Here is a 24,923-nt window from a genome sequence, read left to right on the forward strand (position 1 = left end):
GGTATGTCTGGCCAGAGAGAGCAGCGTGTGCATGCACGGTGCTCTCCGCAGTGTAGCTGTGTGACGTGGGGAGGTTGCAGTCTTCCCCCGCTATCTATACCTTTGGACCCACCGTTCACCTCTCCCATCCATGAGGCTTGGTGACTGGCATGCCCTCAGAGCAAGGCTCCCCTGCCGCTAGCGGCTGGTGCTGAAAACAGCAATCAGGACTGTGTTCTGCCTGCTCTGCTGTCCATAAAGGGTGACAGCAAGTGTGAAAAATCAGGACGGGGTGGGGAGTACTAGGAGCCTATATAAGAAAAAGACCCAAAAATCGGGACTGTCTCTATAAAATTGGGACATCTGCTCACCCTAGTGCTACAGGATTTTAAACTGGTCCTGTTGGTTATTACTAAGGCCTGGGAGCAATGACTGCAGTGTGCCTAGTGATGATTCACGTAAGGGAGTTAGAGGGTAACTCATGACTAAGCCCATTACAAGGAGGGTTTCAGTTCGCCTAGTTAGAAGGGTGGCAGGGGAGAGCAGGAAGACCTGTAAGGCTGGGAGTTCGTGCTAATCTGGTGTGTGTGTAACCCCTTCATATCATCACATAAACTTATCAAGCTCCATCTTAAAACTAATTACATTTCTTGTCCCCACTGCTCCTGGTGAGAGGCTGTTTCAGAGCCTCACTCCTCTGATGGTTAGAAAGCTTCTAATTTTGAGGCTAAAGTTACTCACGGCAAGTTTATCCCCATTTGTTTTGGTGCCAATATTTTCCTTTAGCTCCAGTAGCTCTTCTCTGTCCCTGGCGTTTACCCCTCTGATAAATGTAGAGAGAACAATCAGGTCCCCTATCAGTCTTCATTTTGCTGCGCTAAATAAGCCAAGCTCTTCCAGTCTCCTCTTGTACAATAGGCTCTCCATTTTCCTGATCATCCTAGTAGCCCTTCTCTGCACCTGTTCCAGTTTGGATTCAGATTGCCCCAGCCCCTGTGTAATCTTCAGCATGAAACAGGCTGCTTCCCTTCTGTTACCTGAAACACTGTGACAGACTCACTTATGTGAGGGCCTCTGCATTAGGGCCTAATGTGTGCGTGCACTCACATCTGGGCTCATGTATGTACACACATGTCTTAGGTGTGAGCAGCATGTCTGGGCATGTGCATGTGGCAGCAGGGACTGGAAGTTTAAGCTGTGGGGGGTGTAACACCAACAGACCCCCGGTTGTCAGTGGGCAGCATCAAACCTGGGACCTCTGGAGCTTAGTGCATGAGCCTCTCCTGCATGAGCTCAAAGCCATGTGGCTATTAGCTCAGGCTGCAGAGCAGATGCATTAATCTCTCTCCAAGTGGTCTCGGTGCCACTAGATGGGACAGAACACCACGCCCAGAAGGTGTGTGGATTACCGGGGCACCCTTCCTGGCATTGCCGCCAGCTCTGAGTGGGCAAATCCCTTCTCTGAGCCTTAGTTTCCCCAGCTGCACTGGGGGGGTGCAGGTTTTTGGTCTGCTGTTAATTCCTCAGTATCATTATTGACACAGATTGTCTCCTTCCCTCTCCCTGTTCCAAAACCGAGATAGGAAGGGGCTTTGATAGGTTCTTCCCCTCTGCTGCATGGTTGGGGGAGTAAGCCACCTTCTTGGTCCCTCTTCACCATCCCCAGACCTCAAAGAGGCCCCTGTACAGGTTCAGCTCCAAAGTGGGGGAAGGGGTGCAGACTGGGTGAGCTGGGACGCACATTATTCCCCCACCCTCCCTCACCGCAAACCATAAGCAGAAGCAATAATATGGCCAGGGCCCTGTGGCGCCTCCCAGGGGTTCTAGGAGAAACCAGGACCACCAGCAGTCACTGCTACCATGGCTCCAATGGAACTCACTGCCAGGGGATGGGGGGTAGGTACTGGCTGGGGCTGATGTACAGAGCCTGTGCACTCATGGCTCTGGCCTCCCACCACTCCCTGGGGATAAACCAGCTTCGGAGAGTCTCCCCTGAGGCTTTTCCCACTGATAGAACAGTGTGAGATATTCTCTCAGTGAGCTCCAAATCCACAGAGGTTTTATAGAGGAGGTGAGAATCCAGGCCACCTTCCTACTGCACCTCGGGAAGGGAAGTGTCAAGCAGTCTAACTGTATATGCAAACAGCTGTATCGTGACTGGCCATGGCTGAGTCCTCTGAAATCTGTTGCTCTCCTTGGCTGATCCAATCAGGTAACACATTCAGATTTATTCTACTCAATTTAGGTTCCTTATGCTGTGCTCTTCAGGGTAGTATCTGAGCACCTCCCACTAGCGCATAAAGTGACTAACGTCTGTCCAGGGCCGGCTCCAGGGTTTTGGCCGCCCCAAGCAGCCAAACAAACCAACAAACAAAAAAGCCGCGATCGTGATCTGAGGCGGCAATTCAGTGGGAGGTCCTTCTCTCCGAGCAGCAGTGAGGGACCGTCCGTCAAATTGCCGCCAAACAGCTGGACGTGCCGCCCCTCTCCGAAGTGGCCGCCCCAAGCACCTGCTTGGTAAGCTGGTGCTGGCCCTGCGTCTGTCCTGTATGTATTCTCTCCTCCGGTTCTTCATGGGAGAAGTATACGCAGGGGAATGGTTTAGGATTTTTAAAATACATATACACATACTTTATTTTTTAAAGAAAGCAAGGCCCTTCAGTTTGAGAGATTTTGTGGGAATACATTCAAGCTAGATAAATTCAGACTGGAAATACAGTGTAAATTTTTAACATTGAAAGGAATTAATAATTGGAACAATGGATCAAGGGTCATGGTGGATTCTCCACAGACAATTTTTAAATCAAAATTGGATGTTTTTCTAAAAGATGTGCTCTAGGAGTTATTGTGGGGATGTTCTCTGGCCTGGGCTATACAGCTCAGACTAGATGATTACAATGATCCGTTCTGCCTTAAAATCTATGAATTCCACAGTTTCAGACTGAGAAAGCTCCGTCTCCCACACAGATCTGCTTTATCTTTATTGCAGGGAGTTGCATTGTGCCAGAGGAGTGGAGTTCTCCACCAGTCTTCATCCCAGAGCTTTAGGTGATCCTTTAGATACTCTGAGCACCTTGTGGCTCAGGACCGAGACCTTTAACTTGATTTGATATTCCATGGGAGGCCAGTGTAGGGAGTGATGGGATGGGACTCCACAACTGAGGGGTCCAGTAGTAGAGAGCTCTGCTTTGTGATAGGGATTTCTCAGGAGCCTAGGTTTTCTCCAGGGCCTCCTGCAGAGTGTGCCATGTTAGTAAACCACCCTGATCCAATTGGCAGCAACAGGCATCACATTTCAGTAAATGATTCTTTATTACTCATCAGTAATGCCACAGGGTGTGCACCACATTCTACAGAGCAAAGCACAGACCACAACCCTGCACCCAGGAGCTTCAGAGACCATGTCAGGAGGGAGACAAATGTAAGGATATGCTCTGGAGGTGGAGATGGACGGAACTGGGCACACACAGGCAGTGTGGAGAGTGGGAGGAAAAAAAGGGAGCACAAAGGACCTCGTTCCCATCTCAAATGGCTGTGACTGAGGCAGAGGAGTCATGTCATAATGCTCTGGGGAGCCTCAGCGTTTCCCAGCTTGGCTGACTGGAACCATGTAGACAGCTTCACGAAGTGCTGAAGGGAAGTGCAGGAGGCAGCCGGACTGGGGAGCCAGGGGGAGGGGAAGCGGACTTCTTTTCTTGTCTCTGGTCAGGTCATCTATCATGCGGCAGGACTACAGCTGTGCTCAGCCCCTCACATCCCCTTTTCAAAGCCCCCAGCTCCCCCACAGAACCCAGGGGGGGCTCACCCCACTGTCCTAGACATCAGAATTCTGCAACTCCTCCCCAAGAAAAGCAGCTGGGGATCACCGGGGACAGTGGTTGGGGTGCCTGGGGAAGGGTTGCAGATTTCTGACCTCCAGGACAATTGTAGTGTCCCCTACCCCAGCCTGCAGGACTTCTCTGGTAGTGCCAGAGTGCAGCTTGTTTGGGGAGCTGCCTCAGAGACTGATCACATGCCAGGGAGATCGGTATCGGCCACCCACTGACTGCACAAACACCCCTGAGCCTGGCCCATCTAGTGCAGGATCCTGTCACCAGCAGCAGCTGACAGTGAAGGCCGCAGAAGAAATGCAGATAACTCTACAGTATTAGCTCATGGGAGTGCCTCCTGCCCAGCTGAGAATCCAGGCAGGCACGGACATCCCAGCAGTGAGGTTCTAATGACATGCCAAGCCCTCTGCCTCACTCCCATCTCGCTGGGCAGCCTAGGGCATGTAGCAGATCCTGCATTCAGAGGAAGGGCTGCTGCTCCCAGCTGCTCATCAGCAGGTAGGACTGGTTAGAAATGTCTGTAGTGGACATGGACTGCTTCCCAGAGCATGGGCAATCCCAGTCCTCTTCCTCAGAGTCCACAGGCCCCCCTAGAGGTATATGTTCAGCCTGGAGGCTGCTAGGTACCTGTGGGTTGTACTGGATCTCAGCCCTGTCCTGCCGGAGCTCTGCGTGAGCATCTGGGACATGGAGCAGGAGCACAGCGAGACCCCTAAGGTAGATGTCATCCCCCTCCCCTCTGCTGTCCAAGTACTCGTTCTCGTAGCGGCTGCCTGTGGGGCTGCTGGGATGCAGCACCATGTAGTCCTGATGAGGAGAGGAGAAATTGCTAGCCTCTTCATCCTCGGGGCCCTCTGGGATACCAGACCCTGGGCATGCTGTCTTCAGCAGGGTGGGCTCTGGGGGACTCTCAGCCCCCTTCCTCTCAGAAAGGACTTCCAGGAGGCAGGGTAGGATTACATCTTCCAAGGGCTTGTTGTAGAATGAAGTGTTTGCCTTAAGGAGGACGGGGAAATAGCACAGCTGAGTGTAGGCTGGGGCAGGACGGGGAGGGAGAGTAATGCAGCCCACCCCAGACCACACCTGTATCCCACCCTCTGTGTATATTATGCTCGCAGGACAGAGATCTCCATGTGATACATTTCCCCAGTCACTAACCTCTGCCAATCTTGCCTGCCCTTGGTCCATTAATACATCTTCTGGGACCAATCCTCACATATCAACCTTCAAGCTGTTTCAAAGAACCTGCCAAAGGAATGTGCCTCATCCCCGCCTGCCTCAGTCTCCCGCTACGTGATATGGGGGAAGTGACCTCAACTCCCTTTGTAAAAGGCTTTGAGATCCACAGTGAAAAGTTGCTGCAGAAGAGAGGAGCCAAAGGTGATGACCCTGCCTGACCTGAAGTCACCCCAGCAGCCTGAGGCCCAGGACAGGTAAGGGTAAGAGTCAGGCCTGGCCCAGTGGCAGCGCCTCACATGCTTAAATGCTTCAGCTGTACCCCAGGGCTCAGAATGGGGCATTACCCCTTGGGGAGGGGACATTCCTAACTTGCTGTGTGTCTGGAAACGGTTGGGTCTCCTTTGGGGTGGTTTTACAGCCCAGAAGCCATCCCCACATGGCTGACCCACAGGAGTGCTGAGCACCCAGCTGCAGCCACAGGGAGCTGCAGTGCTTAATGCCACTGAGACTCAGGCTTGTGATTACTTGGGAAATGGCGCCACAGGCAGAGACGTGACAAATAGCTCCAGTGAAAGGTTTTTCTTTGTTGGCTCTGGAGCAGGGAGGTGGGAGAACACAGAGTCTCGACCAGCTGGCATTCATCTGGGGCATAGGGTGGCCAGGTGCCCAGTTTTTGACCAGGAAGTCTGGTCGAAAAGGGACTTGACAGTGGCTGGTCACATCTACCAACCAGATACCTAAAGTCTGGTTACTGTGGGCAGGGGAGGCACCGGATCATCACCTGCATCAGCCCTACTCAGCCAGGGCTGCCTCCTACCTCCGTGGCTGCAGCTCCCAGCCACAGCTCCGCAGGCGAGTCCCTCCCAGGCAGAGGGGAAGAGCAGCGAGCCATGCGGGGGTGGGAGGGAAGAGGAACAAATCAGGAGTGGGATCTTGGGGGGAAGAGGCAGGGCTGGGGAGGTTCTGGCACTCCGGTTCAGTGTCTGGTTTTTAAACCTTACAAAGTTGGTGACCCTACTGGGGCAGGACAGCCACCTCGGCTCCTGCCCTGGGAACATGGCCCGAGGCCTCTGCACCTCACCTGCTGCTGCTTGCTGCTGTCGGTGAGGAAAGTGCCCAAGACGCGGTGCAGATCTGGGGCGGGAGGCCAGAGCTTTCGCTTCACGCTGCTGGGGGTGAGGAAAAATGGGAGCATGAAATCAATCTCTCCCCAGCTCTACACACGCCAATAAAGGAAGACCGCCCCCCCAGCTCCACATGGCCCTATGGGGGAGACACTTTCCGTCCCTCCCCCAGCACCACACAGGTCTATGGGGGAGACACCATCCTGCCCCTGGCTTGTCCCAGAAACACACTAACCAGGCCTGTCACAGCATCCTAGCACAGTCCCTCTGGGGAAAAGACAAATTAGGGAACAGCAGGGAGCACTCTAGGGGACAGGGAGAGAACAGGAGAGCAGGAGACGTCTGTTACCTTTACCCTTGATGAGGGAGGGATCCGTTACCTGTACCTTGGGAGCAGAGGTCAGTTACAGGAATGGGAGGGTGTCAGTTACCTGTACCCCAGCAGGAAGGGGGGTCAGTTACCTGTACCCCAATGGTAGGGGGGTCAGTTACCTGTACCCCAGCAGGAAGGGGGGTCAGTTACCTGTACACAGAGGGAAAAGAGCACCTCAGCCCCAGGAGTCCCATGAAGAAGAGCAGAGTGACGGTAAGGCTCAATATTATCCAGCCGGGGACAGAGAAGGAAGCAGTGAATGCATCAGGCTCCCCGGTGTCCTTGCTGCCTGTGATGAAAATGGGAATTGTCTGTAGTGTTGTTATGAGCACTGTGTGTCTCAGGTGACCCATCAGACTGTCTTATGACCTGCTGGGTCCAAAGGGATTAAAGCGCTTCCCCTGGTGCAGAGGAAGATATGAGGTGTTTGGGTCATGTAGCTGCCTGGGGTGGTACAAATGTGTCCTCAAGAACTGGCTGGGATCAACACATCTCAACACAGAGGCACCCACCAGCCGACGTGACCTGAGGCACCAGGAGGGGTGCTGCCTGCCTGGATCCCACGTCTGTGACATTAGGGAGAAGTTGCTGAAATAGAAATGTGGGTCTGGAAGGGACCTCAAGAGGTCATGTAATCCTGCCCCCTGTGCTGAGAGAGCCAATTAAACCTAGATCATGTAATGAGTGTTCTGAGCCTGATGGCTCTGAGCTTGATATGACATTTGAGATAATTACCTGTGAGTCCTACGGGTCCAGTCAATCCACAAGCCTCTTCAGTCTGCTCAACGTCACTACCTTGCTGGGTATGCTGCCTGCTAGACTACTCCTGCTCCAGACTGTTCTTGTTCCTGCCTCAGCTCCTGCTCCACCCTGTGCCTGCTCAAGCCACAGCCAGTCGTCCAGCTGTCCTGATGGACCATCCTTGGCAGGTGTTTGTCTAACCTGTTCTTAAAAACCTCCAATGATGGGGATTCCACATCCTCCCTATTCTAGAACTTAACTACCCTTATCGTTAGAAAGAGGCCTGTCCTGGGTCTAATTGCCCATTTCATTTTCAGTGGTCTCTTACAGCATGTTTGAGCCCTTTATACTTAACAATCTGTCTCACCTCGTATTTTACTTGGACACTCTAGTTACCTTCTCCAGACTTGAGGAAGGCCTCCATGAAGCTTGAAAATGTGTCCCTTCCACCAACAGAAGATGATCCAATAAAAGATATTGTCTCACATACCTTCTCTCTCTCAAGTACTACACTTATGAAGATAAAATCAAATGCACAACTTCAAAATGGGGGCTAACTGGCTAGATGGCAGTGCTGCTGAAAAGGATCTGGGGCTTGTAGCGCAGTTGCGAAAAAGGCTAATGTTCTGGGGAATATGAAGAGGAGTGTCATATAAATGACACAGGAGCGAATTGTTGTACTCTACTTGGCACTGATGAGGCCTCAGATGGAGTCTTGTATCCAATTCTGGGCACCTCACCTTCGGAAAGATATGGATAAACTGGAGAAATTCCAGCGTAGAGCAACAAAAATTATAAAAGGTTTTAAAAACCTGATGTAGTAGGAAAGGTTAAAAAAAAAACTGGGCACGTTTAGTCTTGAGAAAAGCAGACTGTGGGAGGACCAGATAACAGTTAAGGGCTGTTAGAAAGAGCATGGGATCAGTTGTTCTCCATGGCCACTGAAGGTAGGACAAGAAGTAATGGGTTTAAAGGGAGATTTAGGTTAGATATTAGGAAAATCTTTCTAACTCTAGGGGTCGTTAAGCTGGGGAACAGGCTTGCAAGGAAGGTTGTGGAATCCCCATCATTGGAGGTTTTAAGAACTGGCTGGACAAATAGTTGTCAGGGATGGTCCAGGTTTATTTGGTCCAGCCTCAATGCAGAGGCTAGACTTGATGACCTCTTGAGGTCCCTTCCAGACCTACATTTATATGATTCTGTACCAATGGAGCAATCGGAAAAGACAGTGGGAACTCCAATGACCGAGCATTAACACTCAATGGGAAAGCCTGGCATGCTGAACAGGTGCACTCGGTATGTTTGCAGCACAAAGACAATAGACTGGAGGGGTCAGGGGCCTGGGATAAGAACAGGGTTCACATACACAAAGCAGCTCTCCTTTGGGACTCGGAGATAGAGAGGGAGAAGATGGATTCTAGAGCAGCTTGGCTGGGGGAACCCCTGCACTGGCCAGTCCAGAGGTTTTCGAACTGTGGGACATACCTCCCCAGGGGGGTGCAGAGGAATGTTTGGGGGGGGAGAGGGGGAGCGACGACGCCAGGGAAGAGAGCGCCACCTCCACCCTCTGGCTCGCCTCAGTGGGGCACCCAGCCTGTGGGTCAGTGTCAACATCCGCCATGGCTACACCAATTTCCGCTCCCGGCAGCCTCCACCCCCAAAGACTGCACGCGCCTTCCCCCACCCTAAAAATCTGATGTGGAGAGAGGCAAGGATTGTGTCTATTTTTGTCTGGGTTGGGGGGGACGCACCCCAGAATTGTAACTCAAAGGAGGGCTCAGCTCAAAAAGTTTGAAAACAGCTGGACAAGTCTGAACTCAGTCTTAATCTTTGCTCCCTATGCTAATCTAAGAAATCCCTTAGATGCATCTGAAGAAGTGAGATTTTTACCCACGAAAGCTTATGCCCAAATAAATCTGTTAGTCTTTAAGGTGCCACCAGACTCCTTGTTGTTTAAGAAATCCCTGACACTGTATTCCAGCTGGGGTCTGAGACAGGTTACTTGGCATCACTGCAAATGCTGGCTGACATTCACTGATCCCCAAAGGGATGAAAAGTCTTCCTCAGTCTGACTCGCTGGGCAGAACTCATGGGGAGACACGGGATGCTGGCGGCCAAAGGCCCAATCCCAGAGTCATTGGGGTTGCGTGGTCCATCTTTGTGGAACAGTGTGACCCACACTAACGGAGACTCTGTGGAGACTGTTAAAGGCTGGGGTCTAGCAGAGCCCCTGTGAATCTGTGACAGCGCCCCCCACACACACACACACATTGCCCCAGCCCCTAGTGTCCCTCGCCTCAGCCAGCTACAGGCCCCCCTTCTCGCTCAGGCCCATCCCCATCAGGAGCACTGGCCCATACCTGCTCCAGAAGGGGCCTCCACCACGATGGTCTCTGACCAGGCACTCCAGAACCCCTGGAGCTGCTGCCCATTGGGCTTGGCTCGCACCTGGAGGAGGTAGCGGGGGCCAGCACGCAGGTCCAGGGTCTCACTGTTGGCCACATGCTGGATCTGCAGGACCTGCCCAGGGAAAGCTGGGTTACACCCTGAGGGCATGGGGTGAGGCAAGAGATACTTCGCTGGACTCCACATGCCCTGTGCTGACCCTGAGGATAGAGCTGATGGGGATTGGGGTGGGACAGACAAAGGGCGGGCCAAGTTCTATTGGGTTTGGCACCTTTTTTTCTTGGACCCTTCTCCATGGTATTGGAGCACCTCCAGGGGAGGGGTGCGCCAGTTCCCACGGAGCCCTCCCCTGCTGGAGGAGGTTGCCGGGCTGTGTGTGTGCTAATCCCCAGGCAGACCTTCCCTGCAGGGTAAGGGGTGTGCTAGTACCCAGGGAGACCTCCCATGTGGGGGGTGCCCATCCCCAGGGAGACCTCTGTGGAGGTGAGGGGGGGTGCCAGTCCCCCTGACAACCTCTCCTGCAATGGGGGGCAGTTCCCAATTACCTTCCAGTCCAGGCTGTTCTCCACCGAGTAGCGGATCTGATACACCATGTACTCTGCCAATTCCTCCTCTGGTGGGGCCCACTGCAGCCTCAGCTGCCCACCGCTGATGTTGGCCTGCAAGATCCTGGGGGGGCTGGTGAGCACTGCAGTTGGAGCAAGGAGCGCATGTTGGCACAGCTGGGCAAATGGAGAATCCCTCATGCAGCCCAGCCCCCGAGTTCCACCCGCACTGACCCCGTCTCTGCCCAGACAGGACAGGAGAGAGCTCCCTCCTGATGCAGTGAAAGGGCGGGCGCAGCCACGCCATGCAGTGAGCTCTCCTGGCAGTGCAGTCGGGGCTCCCTGGGCCGCACCCGCGCAGTCAAAACCCTCACAGCAGGGCCAGCTCCAGGCACCAGCAAACGAAGCCGGTGCTTGGGGCAGCCAATGGAAAGGGGCGGCACGTCCGGGTCTTCGGCGGCAATTCGGCGGCAGGGCCCTCAGTCCCTCTCAGAGGGAAGGACCCGCCGCCGAATTGCCGCAGAAGAATGAAGCGGCGCGGTAGAGCTGCCGCCGAAGTGCTGCCGATCACGGCTCCCCCACCCCCCTTCGCTGCTTGGGGCAGCAAAAAAACTGGAGCCAGCCCTGCCTCACAGGACACAGGCTTGTGCAGCCATGGGGAGGAGACCTAGAAAGGAGACAGGATGGGGCGTCAGCGGGTTCTCACCGGCCTGGTGCATCCGGAACGGCTCCCCAAAGTAGCTGAGGACTGGTTCAGGGTGCCCCCGAGAGATATTCACCAAGATGAAGATGTCGCTGTCATTCCTGGGCTGGAACATGCAGGCGTGGGTGTTCTGGGGCCTTGTGCTGTGCTCTTGACAGCGCTGCCAAGCCTGGCCTCTGGGGAGGAAGCAGGGCTCACGTGAGTCCAGCTGAGACCTCTGCTTCCCAATCCCTCCAGCAGCCATGGCCACCCCTTCACTGACCTGTCTCCTCTCACCACCCTCGCCCGAGTCACCCTTCCCCCACAGGGTAACAAACCCGCCCTGTCCGTAAGGGCCCGAATGTCACTAGCAGCTGGGCACTGCCCCAACCCATTGCCCACAAGCATCTCTGGCCTCCTGGGCTCTCTCCCCCTGGCTTGAGCCCACACTGCTTCCTGAGAGTCTGTCCTCGCTCCCCAGGGGCCTTTGGTGACCATCACAGAAAGAATGGCATGTGGCCCATCCCGTAGCACAGCCTCCTTCGTCTCTGCTCCTGAGCGAAGCAGGGCATGGGCAGGACAGAGAATCCCCTCAGTCTGGGAACCTCTGGGGTCTGCAGAGCACAGGCACCAGTCGGGGGGGGGGGAGGGGAAGGGGGAAAGGGAAGGGGGGGGAAGGGGGGAAGGGAAGGGGGAAGGGAAGGGGGGGGAAGGGGGGAAGGGAAGGGGGAAGGGAAGGTCCTGGCTGCATGGGATTTTCAGTACTGTCTGACATGGCAAGCTCTGCTCCTGGGACAGGGCGCTGCATCTGTGTATCTGAAAGTCGATCCCAGAACAGCTGCAGCACTTCCCCACCTCGCACAGGAGTGGCGTGTCCTGGGCACTGGCCGGGGCCTGTTACCTGGAGGCATCACTGCTCCCTTGGGACCGATAGAAGAGGCTGTGGGAGCTGTTGGAATCTGCAGAATCCCAGGTCCACTCACACCGCGCCCACTGCAGGTCAGAGGTGAAACAGCGCAGCCCGATCTCTCCTGGGCAGGAGAGAGCAAGTGAGTGCCAAGCAGACCGTGCAAGGCTACAGGAACAAGGAGCCCAGCTTACAGTTTATTGGATGTCTGAGATCCTGCAGGCAGGGCCCTACAGAGCTGGGCTGTAGGCAGTGGGCCCCTTTGTGCCCAACCCCCCAGGTGCCATCTCCCGCAGGTTCCACCAAACCCTGTCCTCTCTCTCTTTGGCCGTCAGTCTCCTCCCTTGATGCTCCTCAGAAGCCTTCAGAGATGGGCGATTGTGGCAGTTCAAGGAGCCCTCGATGGGTGAGCAGAGTTGGAGTGACGCGCTCAGCCCCCACCCTGGCTCCTGCGTGGGCTGTGTGTTACCAGGCAGGACTGGGGAGATCCTGTGTGTGGATCTCCCAGCCAAACCCCTTCTGTCCAGGAGTCACTCACCTGAGGAGCGGGGTGTTTCAGCAGCCACTGCCTGAGACCAGGGGCCCCAGAATCCATCCAGGGACGAGCCATCTGGCTTGGTGCGGATCCGGATGTGGTACTTGGCCCCGGGCTGCAGGGTGTGGAGGACACATGCCCTGGTGCTACGAACCTGCTTCTGTAGGAGAGGGACCAGACTGGGTGAGGAGGAGAACGTGGGAGCTGCTTCAACCACCACATACACTGTCCTTGCCTCTAACAAGACCCCCCCAAAGCTCTCAGCCCCTGAGCCCCAAGGGCCTGGGGCAGCACCAGAGAGGTGAAAGAGAGTCACATCCTTCCCTGCAAGAGTCTGGCTGAATTTCCAATGCCCCCATTATATCCACATGGCAGGAAATGAGGTGACTGCAGCTGCCAGGCTGGGATTGGGAATTGCAGGGAGAATGGCATGAAGGGTCACCAGAGTGTTACCCACAGCCCATGGGGCCTGTTACAGCTCGACAAGGGAGGGGAAACACAGCATTACCTACAGCCCATGGGGCCTGTTACAGCCGAACATGGGGAGGAAGAACCCAGTGTTACCCATAGCTTGTGCGGTGTTACAGCTGGCCACAGGAGAGAAACACAACCTGCAGCCCATGGGGTATGTTACAGCCAGGCAGATTTAGAGTTAGTGGGGCCCTGTGCACAGCTTCATTTTCAGGGGGCCCCTCCCTGGGGACCCAGCCAAGAAAAAGAACATCCTCTCTTATCTCCACCCTTTCCTCCCCTGGTTTTTAATTCTTTTTTTCTTCCTGCTCCTCCTATAAGTAATAGGAAGTAAATGAAAATAAAGTGAGGTATCTTGATCGGGGCAGGGAGTTTGGGTGCAGGTGGGGATGCGGGGGGTCAGGCTCTGGGAGGGAGTTTGGGTGCTGGGTGCGGGCTCTGGGCTGGAGCAGGGGGTTGGGGTGTCAGAGGGGGTGAGGGCGTCAGAGGGGGTGAGGGCTCTGGGAGGAAGTTTGGGTGCTGGGTGCGGGCTCTGGGCTGGAGCAGGGGGTTGGGGCGTCAGAGGGGGTGAGGGCTCTGGGAGGAAGTTTGGGTGCTGGCTCTGGGCTGGGGCAGGGGTGCGGCGCTTACCTTGGGCCGCGCAGCTCCCAAAGCAACCAGCACACCCCTCTGGCAGTGGCTCCTAAGCGGGGGGGAGGCCAGGGGGTCTCTGCATGCCACTGCCCGCAGGCGCTGCCCCTGCACCTCCCATTGGTTGCAGTTACCAGCCAATGGGAGCTGTGGAGTCGGCGCGTGGGGTGGGGGCAACGCACAGAGACACCCCCCTCCTCAGGGGCCTCAGGGACATGCCGGCTGCTTCCGGTAGCAGTGCAGCGCAGAGGGAAGGAAGCAACACGGGCAGGGAGCCACCTTAGCCCTGCTGCTGGCACGTCTCTGCATGCCCCTTGGGGGGAGGAGGGCAGCGGGTCTCCATGCACTATCTGGGGTGGGGGCAGCGCACGGGGCCGCCTCCCTCCCACCAGGGGCATGTAGAGATGTGCCAGCCGCCGGCCGTTTCCAGGAGTGGCGTGGAGCCACCAGCCACAAAATGCAGGCAGTCTAAGTCCTGCTGCACCGCCGGCGGGACTCAGGGGCAGGTTGTCAGATGAGATTTGTCCTGCATTTTGGTGGCCGCCCTGTCATTGGGGGGCCCGTGCCACCGCACTGTTTGTTTCATGGTAAATCCACCTCTGGTTACAGCTGGCCACGGCGGGAGGAACACAGCAATATTCACAGCCCATGAGGTATGTTACAGCCGGCCATGGCAGGAGGAACACAGCCTTACCCGGCGGGGTGGTTCCATGGAGCCCACAATGCAGTAGAGGATCTCATAGATGAAGAACTCGGTGTATTCAGTAGCTGGGGGTTCCCAGCTCACCTGGAGCTCCCCAGCTGCCCCTGTCCAGGTGGTCGTTATATTCACAGGGGGAGCAATGAGCCCTGGAAGGAAAGTGCCAAAACTAAAAGCCTCTGCTGCAGGCTCATAGGAATTGCCACAGCTCCAAGGCCAGGCTAGCAGCACACAGCACCAGCAGCCTGTAAGTAACCCACCCGTGTGGCTGGGCATGGCCCCGAGGCACTACTCTCATAACAATTGTGTGACACCAGGGACAGGCCTTGTTTGGGCATGGGGCCTGGCTGTGCCAGGACCAAGAGCTGGGTACTGTTAGCAGCCAGTGCCCTGGGGTTGGAGCAGGGTCTGTTGGTACTTGGGCTTGTGGCTAAGCTCCCTCTCCATTACTGAGGCGGTTGAGAGGCAGACAGCATGGTCCCGCGCTGGCTAAACCGAGTGCTGCATGGAAGAAAGGCTGCATGGAGCAAGCCTCAGAGCTGGGACTGAGCCAGCCAGGGAGTTTCCATCTCTCTGCAGAAAGGTGATGACCCCTGAAGAGGCCTGACAGGAACCATGTGGATGGGTTTCCTGTCTCTTTGGGCAGGAAGAGGGCGTCCACCTGAGCAGCAAGGGCTGTTTCTGTGCCGTGCCCTGGCCTGACTGGGCGGGGGCCAGCATGCTGGCAGGCTGCAGCAGGGTGTCGAGACCTCGGCAGTGGGGTGAGGGTCACTGCTGCTCTCCATGCGTGGTGTGAGCATCAGTAGGTAATGGCAGCTCCCTCCGTCTGGGGCAGCACAGGACTGAGATGCTGGGAAACACCGCCATGCCCCATCGGCCCAACGACTTGCCAGTGTCAGAGAAAAGGTGGCAGTGGTGGGGGGCAGGGCCTGGGGCTTCCCATAGCAGTAAACTCTTCACCACACGGCCCCTGGGAAGGACAAAGCACTGGAGAATCGGCTGTGCCAGCCCTGAGCCTAGCCATGGCTTTTCCATCTCCAATGGTCATGATGTAAGGGGTGGGGCACAGGCAGGGCTCGTCGCAGGCAGAAACCGGAGGCCAGCTGTCACGGAGTATTGGGGGACTCAGGGCCCTGCACCCCCGGCTTCCTGCGATTCACCATGACTCTCAGCCAGCCAGTAAAGCAGAAGGTTTATTTGGATGACAGGAATACAGTCCAAGACAGATCTTGCAGGCACAGACAACAGGGCCCCCCTCAGTTAGGTCCAGCTTGGGGTCCCAGGGCATGCCAGCCCACCCCCCTTGGGGGGTCAGAGCCATCTCTGCCTCCCAGCCATCTCTCCAGCCTCCTTCCAGCCTGCTTTCCGCACTCTGCTTTCAGCGACCCCTCCCACAGCCTTTGTTCAGTTTCCCCGGCTAAGGAGTCGCCTCGCCTTCAACCCCTTCCTGGGTTCTCATGTTACACACTCAGGTATGCGCCCTCGGGCAGATCCCATCCTGCAATGCAGACTATCCCAGCACACTCCCCTGTCAGCATTCACAGACCACAGTGAGAACAGACCCAGTTCGTCACACCAGCACTCACCGACCGTCTCCACGGCGACTTCCCGGGAGTACTTGGTCTGGTTGCTGGGTGTGTCTAGCACGCGGATGCAGAGCTGTGTGAAGAGCCGCACCTCATGGCTGCTGGGGAAGACGCAGACGTAACGTCTGCCGCTGCCGCTCCGTCTATGCACGGCCAGCACACACTCCTTGGCCTTCTCCCTGGGGGGCAGGGCAGTCAGAGCGTGGGGTCGCAGCCCACACAGGCCTCAGGAGGGGCCTCACCAGGTCCCCCTTCCTCACTCTTGGGCACAGCTCAGCCTCGTGGCCAGGCCAGGGGAATTGGGTCCCAGGAGGGTTGCCAATTTTCTAATTGCTGAAAACCGAACACCTCTGCCCTGCGTCTTCCCCCGAGGCCCCACCCCACTCAGTCCTTTCCCCCCTCCCTCCATCACTCGCTCTCCACCCCCCCCCCGAACCCCCTTCTCCCGGGACTCACCGGCTGCCTGCAGAGCCAGACTGGGAGGAGCTGATGTGGAGCCTGCCCGATCGGGCCACAGCAGGGGCCGGTCCCCAGAGCAAGGGGCTGGGGCGGGGAGGGGTCAGTTCCCATAGCGAGGGGCTGGGGCGGAGAGGGGTCAGTTCCCGTAGCGAGGGGCTGGGGCGGGGAGGGGTCAGTTCCCGTAGCGAGGGGCTGGGGCGGGGCACAGTGGGGGCTGGTCCCCAGAGCAAGGGGCTGGGGTGGGGAGGGGTCAGTTCCCGTAGCGAGGGGCTGGGGTGGGGAGGGATCAGTTCCCATTGCGAGGGGGTGGGGAGGGGTCAGTTCCCATAGCGAGGGGCTGGGGCCTGGGCAGGGAGGGGTCAGTCCCTGTAGCAAGAGACTAGGGCCGGGGCACAGTGGGGGCCAGTCCCCAGAGCTAGGGGGCAGGGAAGGGTCGGTCCCCATAATGAGGGGCTGGGGCAGGAAGAGGTTGGTTCCCATAGCAAGGGGCCGGGGCAGGGAGGAGTCGGTTCCCATAGCAAGGGGCTGGGGCCAGGGCAGGGAGGGGATGGGTTGTTCAGAGGCCCAGAAGCTGCTCCATGCCCCGGGTCTCCCAGACAGAGCCCATTGACTGCACGGTTTGGTCCTTGCACCGCCGTAGCCATCACTATGGAGACGGGCCTAGCAGCCTAACCTAGTGCACTGGAGGCTCCTGGAGCCTCTGGCCTGGCCCTGAGTGCGCCCCCACAGCCTGTCTGTGAGAAGACAGCTTGCAGACCCCTCACCCCTGGGCTCAGGGCCTTGTCCCTTCACCTGGGTGGCCGATATTGAAGTGAAAAACAGAACCCCCTCAGAGGGGAGTTCTGAACTCCTAGACTGCTGGCATCCTATCAGCCGCGTAGTGAATACTGGCTAAAATGGAGGGGTCTGACAGTAGGGTTACCATATCTCATAAATAAAAAAAGAGGACCCTCCACGGGCCATGGCCCCGCCCATTTCCCCACCCCTAGCCCCGCCCCAACTCCGCCCCTTCCCCACCCTAACTCCGCCCCCTCCTCCCTCCCACTCCCAGCCAGGGGGAAAGGGCTGCCCCAGTGCTACCAGCTTCATGGTTTCCCGGGCAGCCCCCAGACCCTGCGCCCCCAGCCGGGCACTTCCCCTCCGGGGCTCCGGTGGCTCTACGTAACTTACACTGTATAAGTTACACAGAGCCGAAGAGGAGCAGAGCCCCCGCAGCTGGAGGCTCTGCTCCTCTTAGGCTCTAAGAGCCGGGCTGCCCCAGCGCTACCAGCTTCGGGCAGCCCCCGTGCCTCTGGACCCTGCGCCGCCGGAGCCCGGGAGGGGAAGTGCCCGGCTGGGGGCGCAGGGTCCGGAGGCAAGGGGGCTGCCCGAAGCCGGTAGCTCTCGGGCAGCCCGGTTCTTAAACAGAGCCTCCAGCGGCTGGGGCTCTGTGTAACTGACACTGTGTCAGTTACACAGAGCCCCAGGGGCTGGAGGCTCCAGCCGCCGCGGCTCTGTTTAAGAGCCGGGCTGCCCGAGCGCTACCGGCTTCGGGCAGCCCCGGTGCCTCCAGACCCTGCGCCCCCAGCCCGGCACTTCCCCTCCCGGGCTCCGGCGGCGCAGGGTCTCGAGGCACGGGGCTGCCCGAAGCCGGTAGTTCTCGGGCAGCCCGGCTCTTAAACAGAGCCTCCAGCGGCTGGGGCTCTGTGTAACTGACACTGTGTCAGAGCCTCCAGTGGCTGGAGGCTCCAGCCGCCGCGGCTCTGCTCCTCCCCGACTCTTCGGCTCTGTTTAAGAGCCGGGCTGCCCAAGTGCTACCGGCTTCGGGCAGCCCCCGTGCCTCCGGACCCTGCGCCCCCAGCCGGGCACTTCCCCTCCCGGGCTCCAGCGGCGCAGGGTCTGGAGGCACGGGGCTGCCCGAAGCCGGTAGCGTTCAGGCAGCCCGGCTCTTAAACAGAGCCAAAGAGTCGGGGAGGAGCAGAGCCGCCATTTTCCCGGACATGTTCGGCTTTTTGGCAATCCCCCCCGGACGGGGGTTTGACTGCCGAAAAGCCGGACATGTCCGGGAAAAAGAGGACGTATGGTAACCCTATCTGACAGAGAGAGATCATTCACACACACAGGCAGAATAGTCCATTACACACGCACGCTTTTGGCGCAGTTTTGTGTGCAAAAAAGGCACACACAATTATGGCAGTTGCATGTTCAAATAATCAATTTGTATGCTTGATCATAATAATTGCAATTGAGATCACTGCGGATGATTTTTGTATATACAGTTCTGCACTTAGCACTTGAAAGAGCAGACCCATGGTGTGTGAGAGTAAGTAGGGAGAGTGTGTGCGCTCTCTCCTCTCTCACCAGCAAGTAGAAAGCCACCATCCTTGCCGTTTAGCTCTGAGCATTGCTAAAGCACTTAGCAGACTGAGCGATGCAAGCACAGGGCTGATTACTACCCGGAGCTCATAACTGGAGTCAACTGCAATCAGGAACCTGGGGTGCTTGCAGAATGAGGTGGGAGTGGGGTGCCCAGAGCCACCTCTGATTGCAGGGAGAAGGTGAGGAGCAGCAGCAGCCCAGGGGCAGGGCCCAGAGGGGAGCAGGGGTCCCCCAAGCAGTTTGTCCCGCTGCAGAGGGCAGAGCCTTCAGGCAGGAGCAGACCAGGCCAGAGGGAGCTGCCGCATGTGGGTGCTGGGATGGGATGGAGCCAGCGGCTACTGTGGCCAACCAGATTTAATGCTGCCAGGTTTCCTTTTCAACCAGACGTTCTGGTCGAAAACTGGACACCTGGCAACCCTAAGCCCCAGGCCCAGCAGCAGAGCCCTTTGTGGCAGACCATGCTATTGACCTAGGGTTACCATACGTCCGTTTTTTCCCGGACATGTCCGACTTTTCGGCAATCAAACCCCCGTCCGGGGGGAATTGCCAAAAAGCCGAACATGTCCGGGAAAAATACCTTCCGGGCACTTCCCCTCCCGCGGCTGCTCTGCTCCTCCCCTCTCAGACTTCAGCTCTGTTTAAGAGCCAAGCTGCCCGAGCCAGCGCTACCGGCTTTGGGCAGCCCCCCTTGCCTCCGGACCCTGAGCCGTCGGCCGGGCACTTCTCCTCCCCGCTCCAGCTGCTCTGCTCCGGCGGCGCAGGGTCCGGAGGCAAGGGGGACTGCCCAAAGCCGGTAGCGCTGGCTCGGGCAGCTTGGCTCTTAAACAGAGCCGAAGTCTGAGTCCGGGGAGGAGCAGAGCAGCTGGAGCTGGGGAGGAGAAGTGCTCGGCCGGGGGCGCAGGGTCTGGAGGCATAGGGGCTGCCCGAAGCCCGAGTGCTACCGGCTTCATGGTTTGCCGGGCAGCCTCCAGACCCTGCGCCCCCGGCTGGGCGCTTCCCCTCCCGGGCTCCAGCTGCGCTGGGGAAGCGCCGGCTGGGGGCGCAGGGTCTGGGGGCTGCCCGGCAAACCGTAAAGCTGGTAGCGCTCAGGTAGTCCTTTTTGCGTGGCTGGGAGGGAGAAGGGGGAGTTAGGGCGGGGACTTTGGGGAAGGGGCGGGGAAAGGGCGGAGTTGGGGCGGGGCCATGGGTGGGAAAGGGGCAGGGCCGGGGTGGGAAAGGGGCGGGGCTAGGGGCCGTGGAGTGTCCTCTTTTTTTATTTTTTAAATATGGTAACCCTAATTGACCGCCCACCAACACCCACTCTGCACGGGCCAGGCTTGTGATGGGCAGAACAGGAAAGGAGGCTGCCCCCCTCAGAAGCAGGTTCTCTGCCCCAGGGGCCCAGGCAGCAGGGAGACAATGGGCAAGTGTCCAGGGCACTAACCTAGGGCTTGGGCAACCAGCATTCGAGTCCCTGCTCCCTGTGTGACCTTGGGCCAGGCTCTGAGACCCAGTTCCCAGCTGTACCAAGGTGCCAATGGCCCTGCGCTGCTTGTGGGGGCTGAGGGCAAAGCCAGACCACCCGGCACGCAGGCACTATGGTGGGGGCAGTACAGAGGTACTGATGGTAGTGGGGGAGCATTTCCCCACACGGCTGCCAAGAACATACTGCAGCAGGGAGCCAATTCCCAGGCTCTGGAAACCAGTGAAAGGCCAAGACTGGTGCAGAGGGCGAAGTGCTCCACTCGGAGCTGTGCCGGGGAGATAAGTGGGGTGCACCATCTTTAACACTCCAGGAGTTAAGTAGGGCTGAGGCGGATGGGGGCTGCTGGCAGTCAGGTGTCTGTCTAGGGCACAGTGCAGCCAGCCTGGCCCTTGGGGAGGGAGAGGCCAGGGCTAGGATTCCAGGGCCTGTGAGTCCTGACCCACCCATTGTAGGTGTAGTAGAAGCGGTACGTGTGGTTCCCACGCTCTGCCTCCTCCTCATCCCAGAAACAGGTGAGGTCTTCAAAAGATCGGGAGAAGCAGCGAATGGTCTCAGAAACCTCTCTCAGGAGAGCCACATCTGCATGGAGGAGAGAGCTGTTTAGTGGGGAGGGGCCTGGAGAGGCTGCTCCAGAGTACAGTCAAAGTGACCCCAGAAGGCAATGAGAGTCCGGAAGCACGGTGCCCCATTTGTGCAGTTGCCGTGCACTGGCCTGGTCTCAGAGCAAATTAGAGCAACCAGGTTGCTGTGTCCTGTGCCAGTTGCCAGCAGCACCCAGGACCCATTCCAGTAACTGCAGATCAACCAGCTGCCAGAGCAGCCTGGCCACACCGTTGTGCTGAGGGGACAGGCAAGGCAGAGCAGCCACATGACAGCACTGGGCCAGCTGCCATTTCCCCCAGGCAGGGGAATTTGCTGCTTTGTGTCACCAGAACCGCATGTGGCAGCCCTACTGCTCCAGAGAGTCAGGGCTTTAATGTCTTTGCAAGTGCTCAGGTGCCAAGGTGATGGGCGCAGGATAGAAAAACGTGCTATTGGTTTTGATGTTGTATTAGGAAAGCCCCCTCACCCTAGCCCAGGGCTCATATGTGCGTCCCCAGCTCAGCCCCCAGAGGTAGGTGTTCATCACCCCCACCCCACCCAGACAGATGGGGAGCCTATGGGGACCCTGCCTGCCATCTTCTGTCACCATTTACCCCTGTGCAAAGGGGCTGCCAATGCTGCCCTGGGGCAAGGAGTGGACTGGGAGGTGCACACAAGGGACAGGGCAGGAGAGAGTCAGGCCTGGGATTCAGCCATAGAAACTCCCTTCCCCACAGATGGCCATCAGCCTCCCATGCTGGCCAGCTGGCCAAAGCTCTTTGGGAGGCTTAGCCGTGTACCAGGTAAGAACCTGCCCGTCTCACCAGGCTCGCCCACAAGGGTCCAGTGGGCTCATGAGCTGTGCTTCCAGTTCTGATCAGCCGCACAAACTGCATGCCGTGGGCCATCGGGATCGGAGTCCATCCCTCCTCCCAGGCTATCGCGTAGGGAGGGGTGGGTCATTTGGGTACAAACATCCCAAAATAGCCCTGTGGGTTGGCATGTGGCTCGGCATGTGGCTCAGGCCAGTCTCAGGCCAGCTCGGCGGGAAGCACACCCTGTCTCATGCTGGGCGATAGCATTCACTGCGGAAAAGTGTGAGGAAGTGAGATAAGGAGAAGCAGGTCCATGCGCTCCCAGGACAGACACAGCAGCTCTGCAGCAGCAGCCCCTGGATGGAACAGACCAGCAGGAAGGCCTGGGGCTTCGGGACTCCTCCCTGGAGCGGGAGCAGGGCAGGGCCAGGGCTGGGCATCACGCAGGGGGCTGGGCGGAGGAGACAATGCAGGCGAGAAAGAGGTAGAGAGTGCTGCACCATGCGGGGCTCAGGGAGCTGCCTGCTGGGGGCATTCATCCCTGCTGCCATCAGGCTCACCGCTGCTCAGACCTCGCCCCATGCTGTCCCCAGGTTTGCACAGGTAATTGCTGCCATAGTCTTGGGGCATCTGTGTCCCGATCAGCGAGCCAGTGCCAGGACTCACCTAGGGAGAAGTGCAGTGAGGGGTGCCCTGGTGCCAGCATGGGAGGAGCCTGGGACTTGGGCTTTCACAGGAAGCATCAGGAGTTCCCTCAGCTCAGCAAGAGTTTGGTGCCCCAGGGAGCTGGCCAGAGACACCCCTCCCCCCCCAGGAGCCCACTGTCCAGCTGGGGACACCCCCTTTTCCCCCAGGAGCCCACTGTCCAGCTGGAGACACCCCCCTTTTCCCCCAGGAGCCCACCAGCTAGCTGGAGATCCCCCTATGAGCTCACTGGGCAGCCAGAGACCCCCCCAGGGGAGCCCGCTATCCAGCCAGAGACACCCTCCCCCCCTGGAGCCAGTTGGCCTTAGACAATGTCCCAGGAAGCCAGGTGGCTGAAGGAGCTGCAAGGCCACCAGCATTAAGGTGGCATGGCTGGGGTGGCATGTACCATAATGTTCCAGTTCTTGGTTTTCAGCAGTGTGAGTTCAGCTGAGCTCCACATTCTGGAAGGGCACCGGACAGCCCCGGGCACCCTTACCTCAGTGTGAATGAAGTTTTGGGGCATTTTGTTTCCTTGTTGTTTTGTATTTAAATAGTTTCTCGGCCCGCCTACGTACCAGAGCCCAGCTCTCCCCTGCCACAACTGCGGGCTCCTTGGGAATGGTTATCCCAGTCCCGGATGCCCTTCATTGCCCCTGCAGCATCTCCTGCCTAGGCCAGTTCTCCCTCCTCAGCCCACAGAGCGACAGGTGGTGGCCTGGGACCTGCAGGGACAGGGGCTAGGGAGACGATGCAGGAGCAGTACAGAGCCTAGCATGGAGTCAGTTGGGACATTTTTGAACATGGAGAGGCCCCCCCAGTCCCAGCCTCCGCCCCACATGCATGTGCAATGCACACCCACACCCAGGGTCTCTACACTTCAAAAGTGGGGGTGTGACTTAGATCAGCTATTTTCACCCAATTTAGCTAAAGAAACAGCAATTTGGCTTTTATCTCAGGTAAGCAGTGCATGCTGAAGCCTCGGCTCTAGGGAGCCCGAGGGCCGAGACCCCGCTGCTCACCCACATGCAGTGCTGACTTGCCTGGCATCACTGCTAACACAGGTTAAGAACACACTGGATTTCTTTTCAGGATAGGGATACCTACACAGCACCCCTCACCTCCACAACATGTCCATGCACACACTCTCTCACACACCCCTCCACCTCACAACGCTTGATGCAGCTCCACTCAAAGGCAGGGAGGTGATCGAGAGCAAAGAGAGGTGCTCTCTCTTCCCAGGAACCTTGGAGTGCGCCCCCACCCTGGGGCCACAGTGCACCCCTATCCCCAGCACTCACCAGTTGGCCAAAGGCATGTGCAGTGTGCACACATAGGACAGTCATTGCTGTGAGCATTTGCAGGGTCTTGGCTCAGGGGAGCTGTGCTTAACACAAGACCCAGGGGAGTTTGTGGAAGTGGCTTGTAGCCCTGGGTCCCTACCTGAAGTAGACAGTATCCACCCAGTCCCAGCTGTAAGGTGAAGCCATCTGCCTACCCCCAGCTGCACATGACCCCAAGGAACCACTCACAACTAGGGCACAGCCAGGTGTGGCAGGGCCTTGGCCACGCCCCGTTTCACTCAGCCCCAAACCAGAGGAATCTGGAGCTAGTCAAGCCAGGCTGGCAAGTTGGGCCAGGCTGGATGAGAGACCGACTGTTCCCTAGGCTCACACAGGCTCATCTCTGGCCATGGCCCATGTACCGACTGCAGAGACCCAAAAGGGACTGAGCACACCCTCCTCCCCCGCACTTCCCCAAGGGCGCTAAGGAAGGACAGAGGCTCTTTGGACCCACCTTCAGATGTCACCGGAGCAGGGCTCAAAGCAGGAGTGAGTAGGCTGAGCAGGAGTCCAGCTACCAAGAAAAGGGGCCGCTCTTGACACAGCTGGGCCCCCATTCTGCTACAGTGAGCATTCAGTGCCAGTGAGAACGCAGGGCTCCGGCCACCTGCCCTGCAGAGCTGGGCATCCAGGGGCAGGGCTGTTCTCTTTCTGGGCCTGGCTTGCTGCTGGAGCTGAGACACAAAGCCTTTATCTGAGACATGCCAGCCTCGCTCCGCAGGAAGCCTGGGTAAAGGGCTCCTTCCACCCCCATCCACCCAACTTCCCCGGCCCCCAAACCACCATGCTGTGGCCGCTCAGCCACTGACAGTGATGGCACCAATAGAGCCTGTGCCTATCAGATAGGCAGCACGTCCTGCCCTTGCGGCTACAGGAGAGAATGGAGGCTGGGATAGGAAGAAAAACAACCCTGCTGTGAGACACCGAGTCCCTGCTTGGTGGGTAAGGAGGGGGTGCACCCGGGAGGGAGTCCTGGCTCTAGGATGCACACTGGGTCCCTCTGCAGGCAGCACTCTGGGACTAGCTGCCCCTTACACACCCATTGTGTGAGCAGCTCTTTGCACACACCAGACCAGTCAGGGGCATGCTTGCACACACCTCTCAGCTATTCATTCAATAACAACTCAAGACAACACAGGGTGACGAGGCTGCTGCATGTCACTGGTGAAAGGAAGCTCTGGCTCATAGAGGAATGCTGCATGGTTTAGTCCCTTGGAGATTTCACACCTCACGTCAGCTCAGCCTGGACAGAAATCCCCTCCCAACACATCCTGTATCCACCACCTGTACAGGCTCCGCAAGATGGCGATATTCAGCTATGCAGACAGGCGTCACCTGCCCCAGGCAACTGCTTGCTCCAAACTTACTGAGCTCCCACCAGGTGCCTAAGGCCAAGCCTAGCGACTGTGAGGCCAGGCATGTGCTCCACACCATCTTCCCAGAGAGAGCGACAGAGAGAGCAGAGCCTGAGGGCCCGTGCAGAGCACCAGGATACAGCTGCACCTCTGCGCCACCTTGGACCCCTCAGA

General features: G+C 57.8%; 1 protein-coding gene across 1 annotated transcript; it reads right to left on the reverse strand.

The window, feature by feature from the left end:
- Nucleotides 1-2,579: 2,579 nt before the first annotated feature.
- MPL (MPL proto-oncogene, thrombopoietin receptor) lies at nucleotides 2,580-24,027 on the reverse strand. The gene is made up of 12 exons (XM_054037941.1): nucleotides 23,849-24,027; nucleotides 20,414-20,549; nucleotides 15,689-15,867; nucleotides 14,097-14,251; nucleotides 12,305-12,461; nucleotides 11,761-11,890; nucleotides 10,884-11,056; nucleotides 10,178-10,320; nucleotides 9,587-9,746; nucleotides 6,636-6,774; nucleotides 6,070-6,157; nucleotides 2,580-4,805 (listed from the first exon to the last, which is right to left on the reverse strand). Exons 1-12 carry the CDS (start codon nucleotides 23,949-23,951, stop codon nucleotides 4,269-4,271), a joined length of 2,100 nt encoding a protein of 699 aa, XP_053893916.1. The 5' UTR covers nucleotides 23,952-24,027; the 3' UTR covers nucleotides 2,580-4,268.
- Between the last annotated feature and the right edge of the window lie 896 nt (nucleotides 24,028-24,923).

Source organism: Malaclemys terrapin, chromosome 8 (assembly GCF_027887155.1).
Source record: "Malaclemys terrapin pileata isolate rMalTer1 chromosome 8, rMalTer1.hap1, whole genome shotgun sequence".
NCBI lineage: Eukaryota > Metazoa > Chordata > Testudines > Emydidae > Malaclemys > Malaclemys terrapin.

Bases quoted from the DNA above. Each gene is read 5' to 3' on its own strand.
- MPL (XM_054037941.1), bottom strand. From the start codon at position 23,951: ATGGGGGCCCAGCTGTGTCAAGAGCGGCCCCTTTTCTTGGTAGCTGGA. The intron at 9,747-10,177 runs GTAATTGGGAAC...TTCCCTGGGCAG, and splicing joins AGAACAGCCTGGACTGGAAG to GTCCTGCAGATCCAGCATGT. The intron at 6,158-6,635 runs GTAACTGACCCC...CCTCACCCCCAG, and splicing joins TCTTTTCCCTCTGTGTACAG to CAGCGTGAAGCGAAAGCTCT.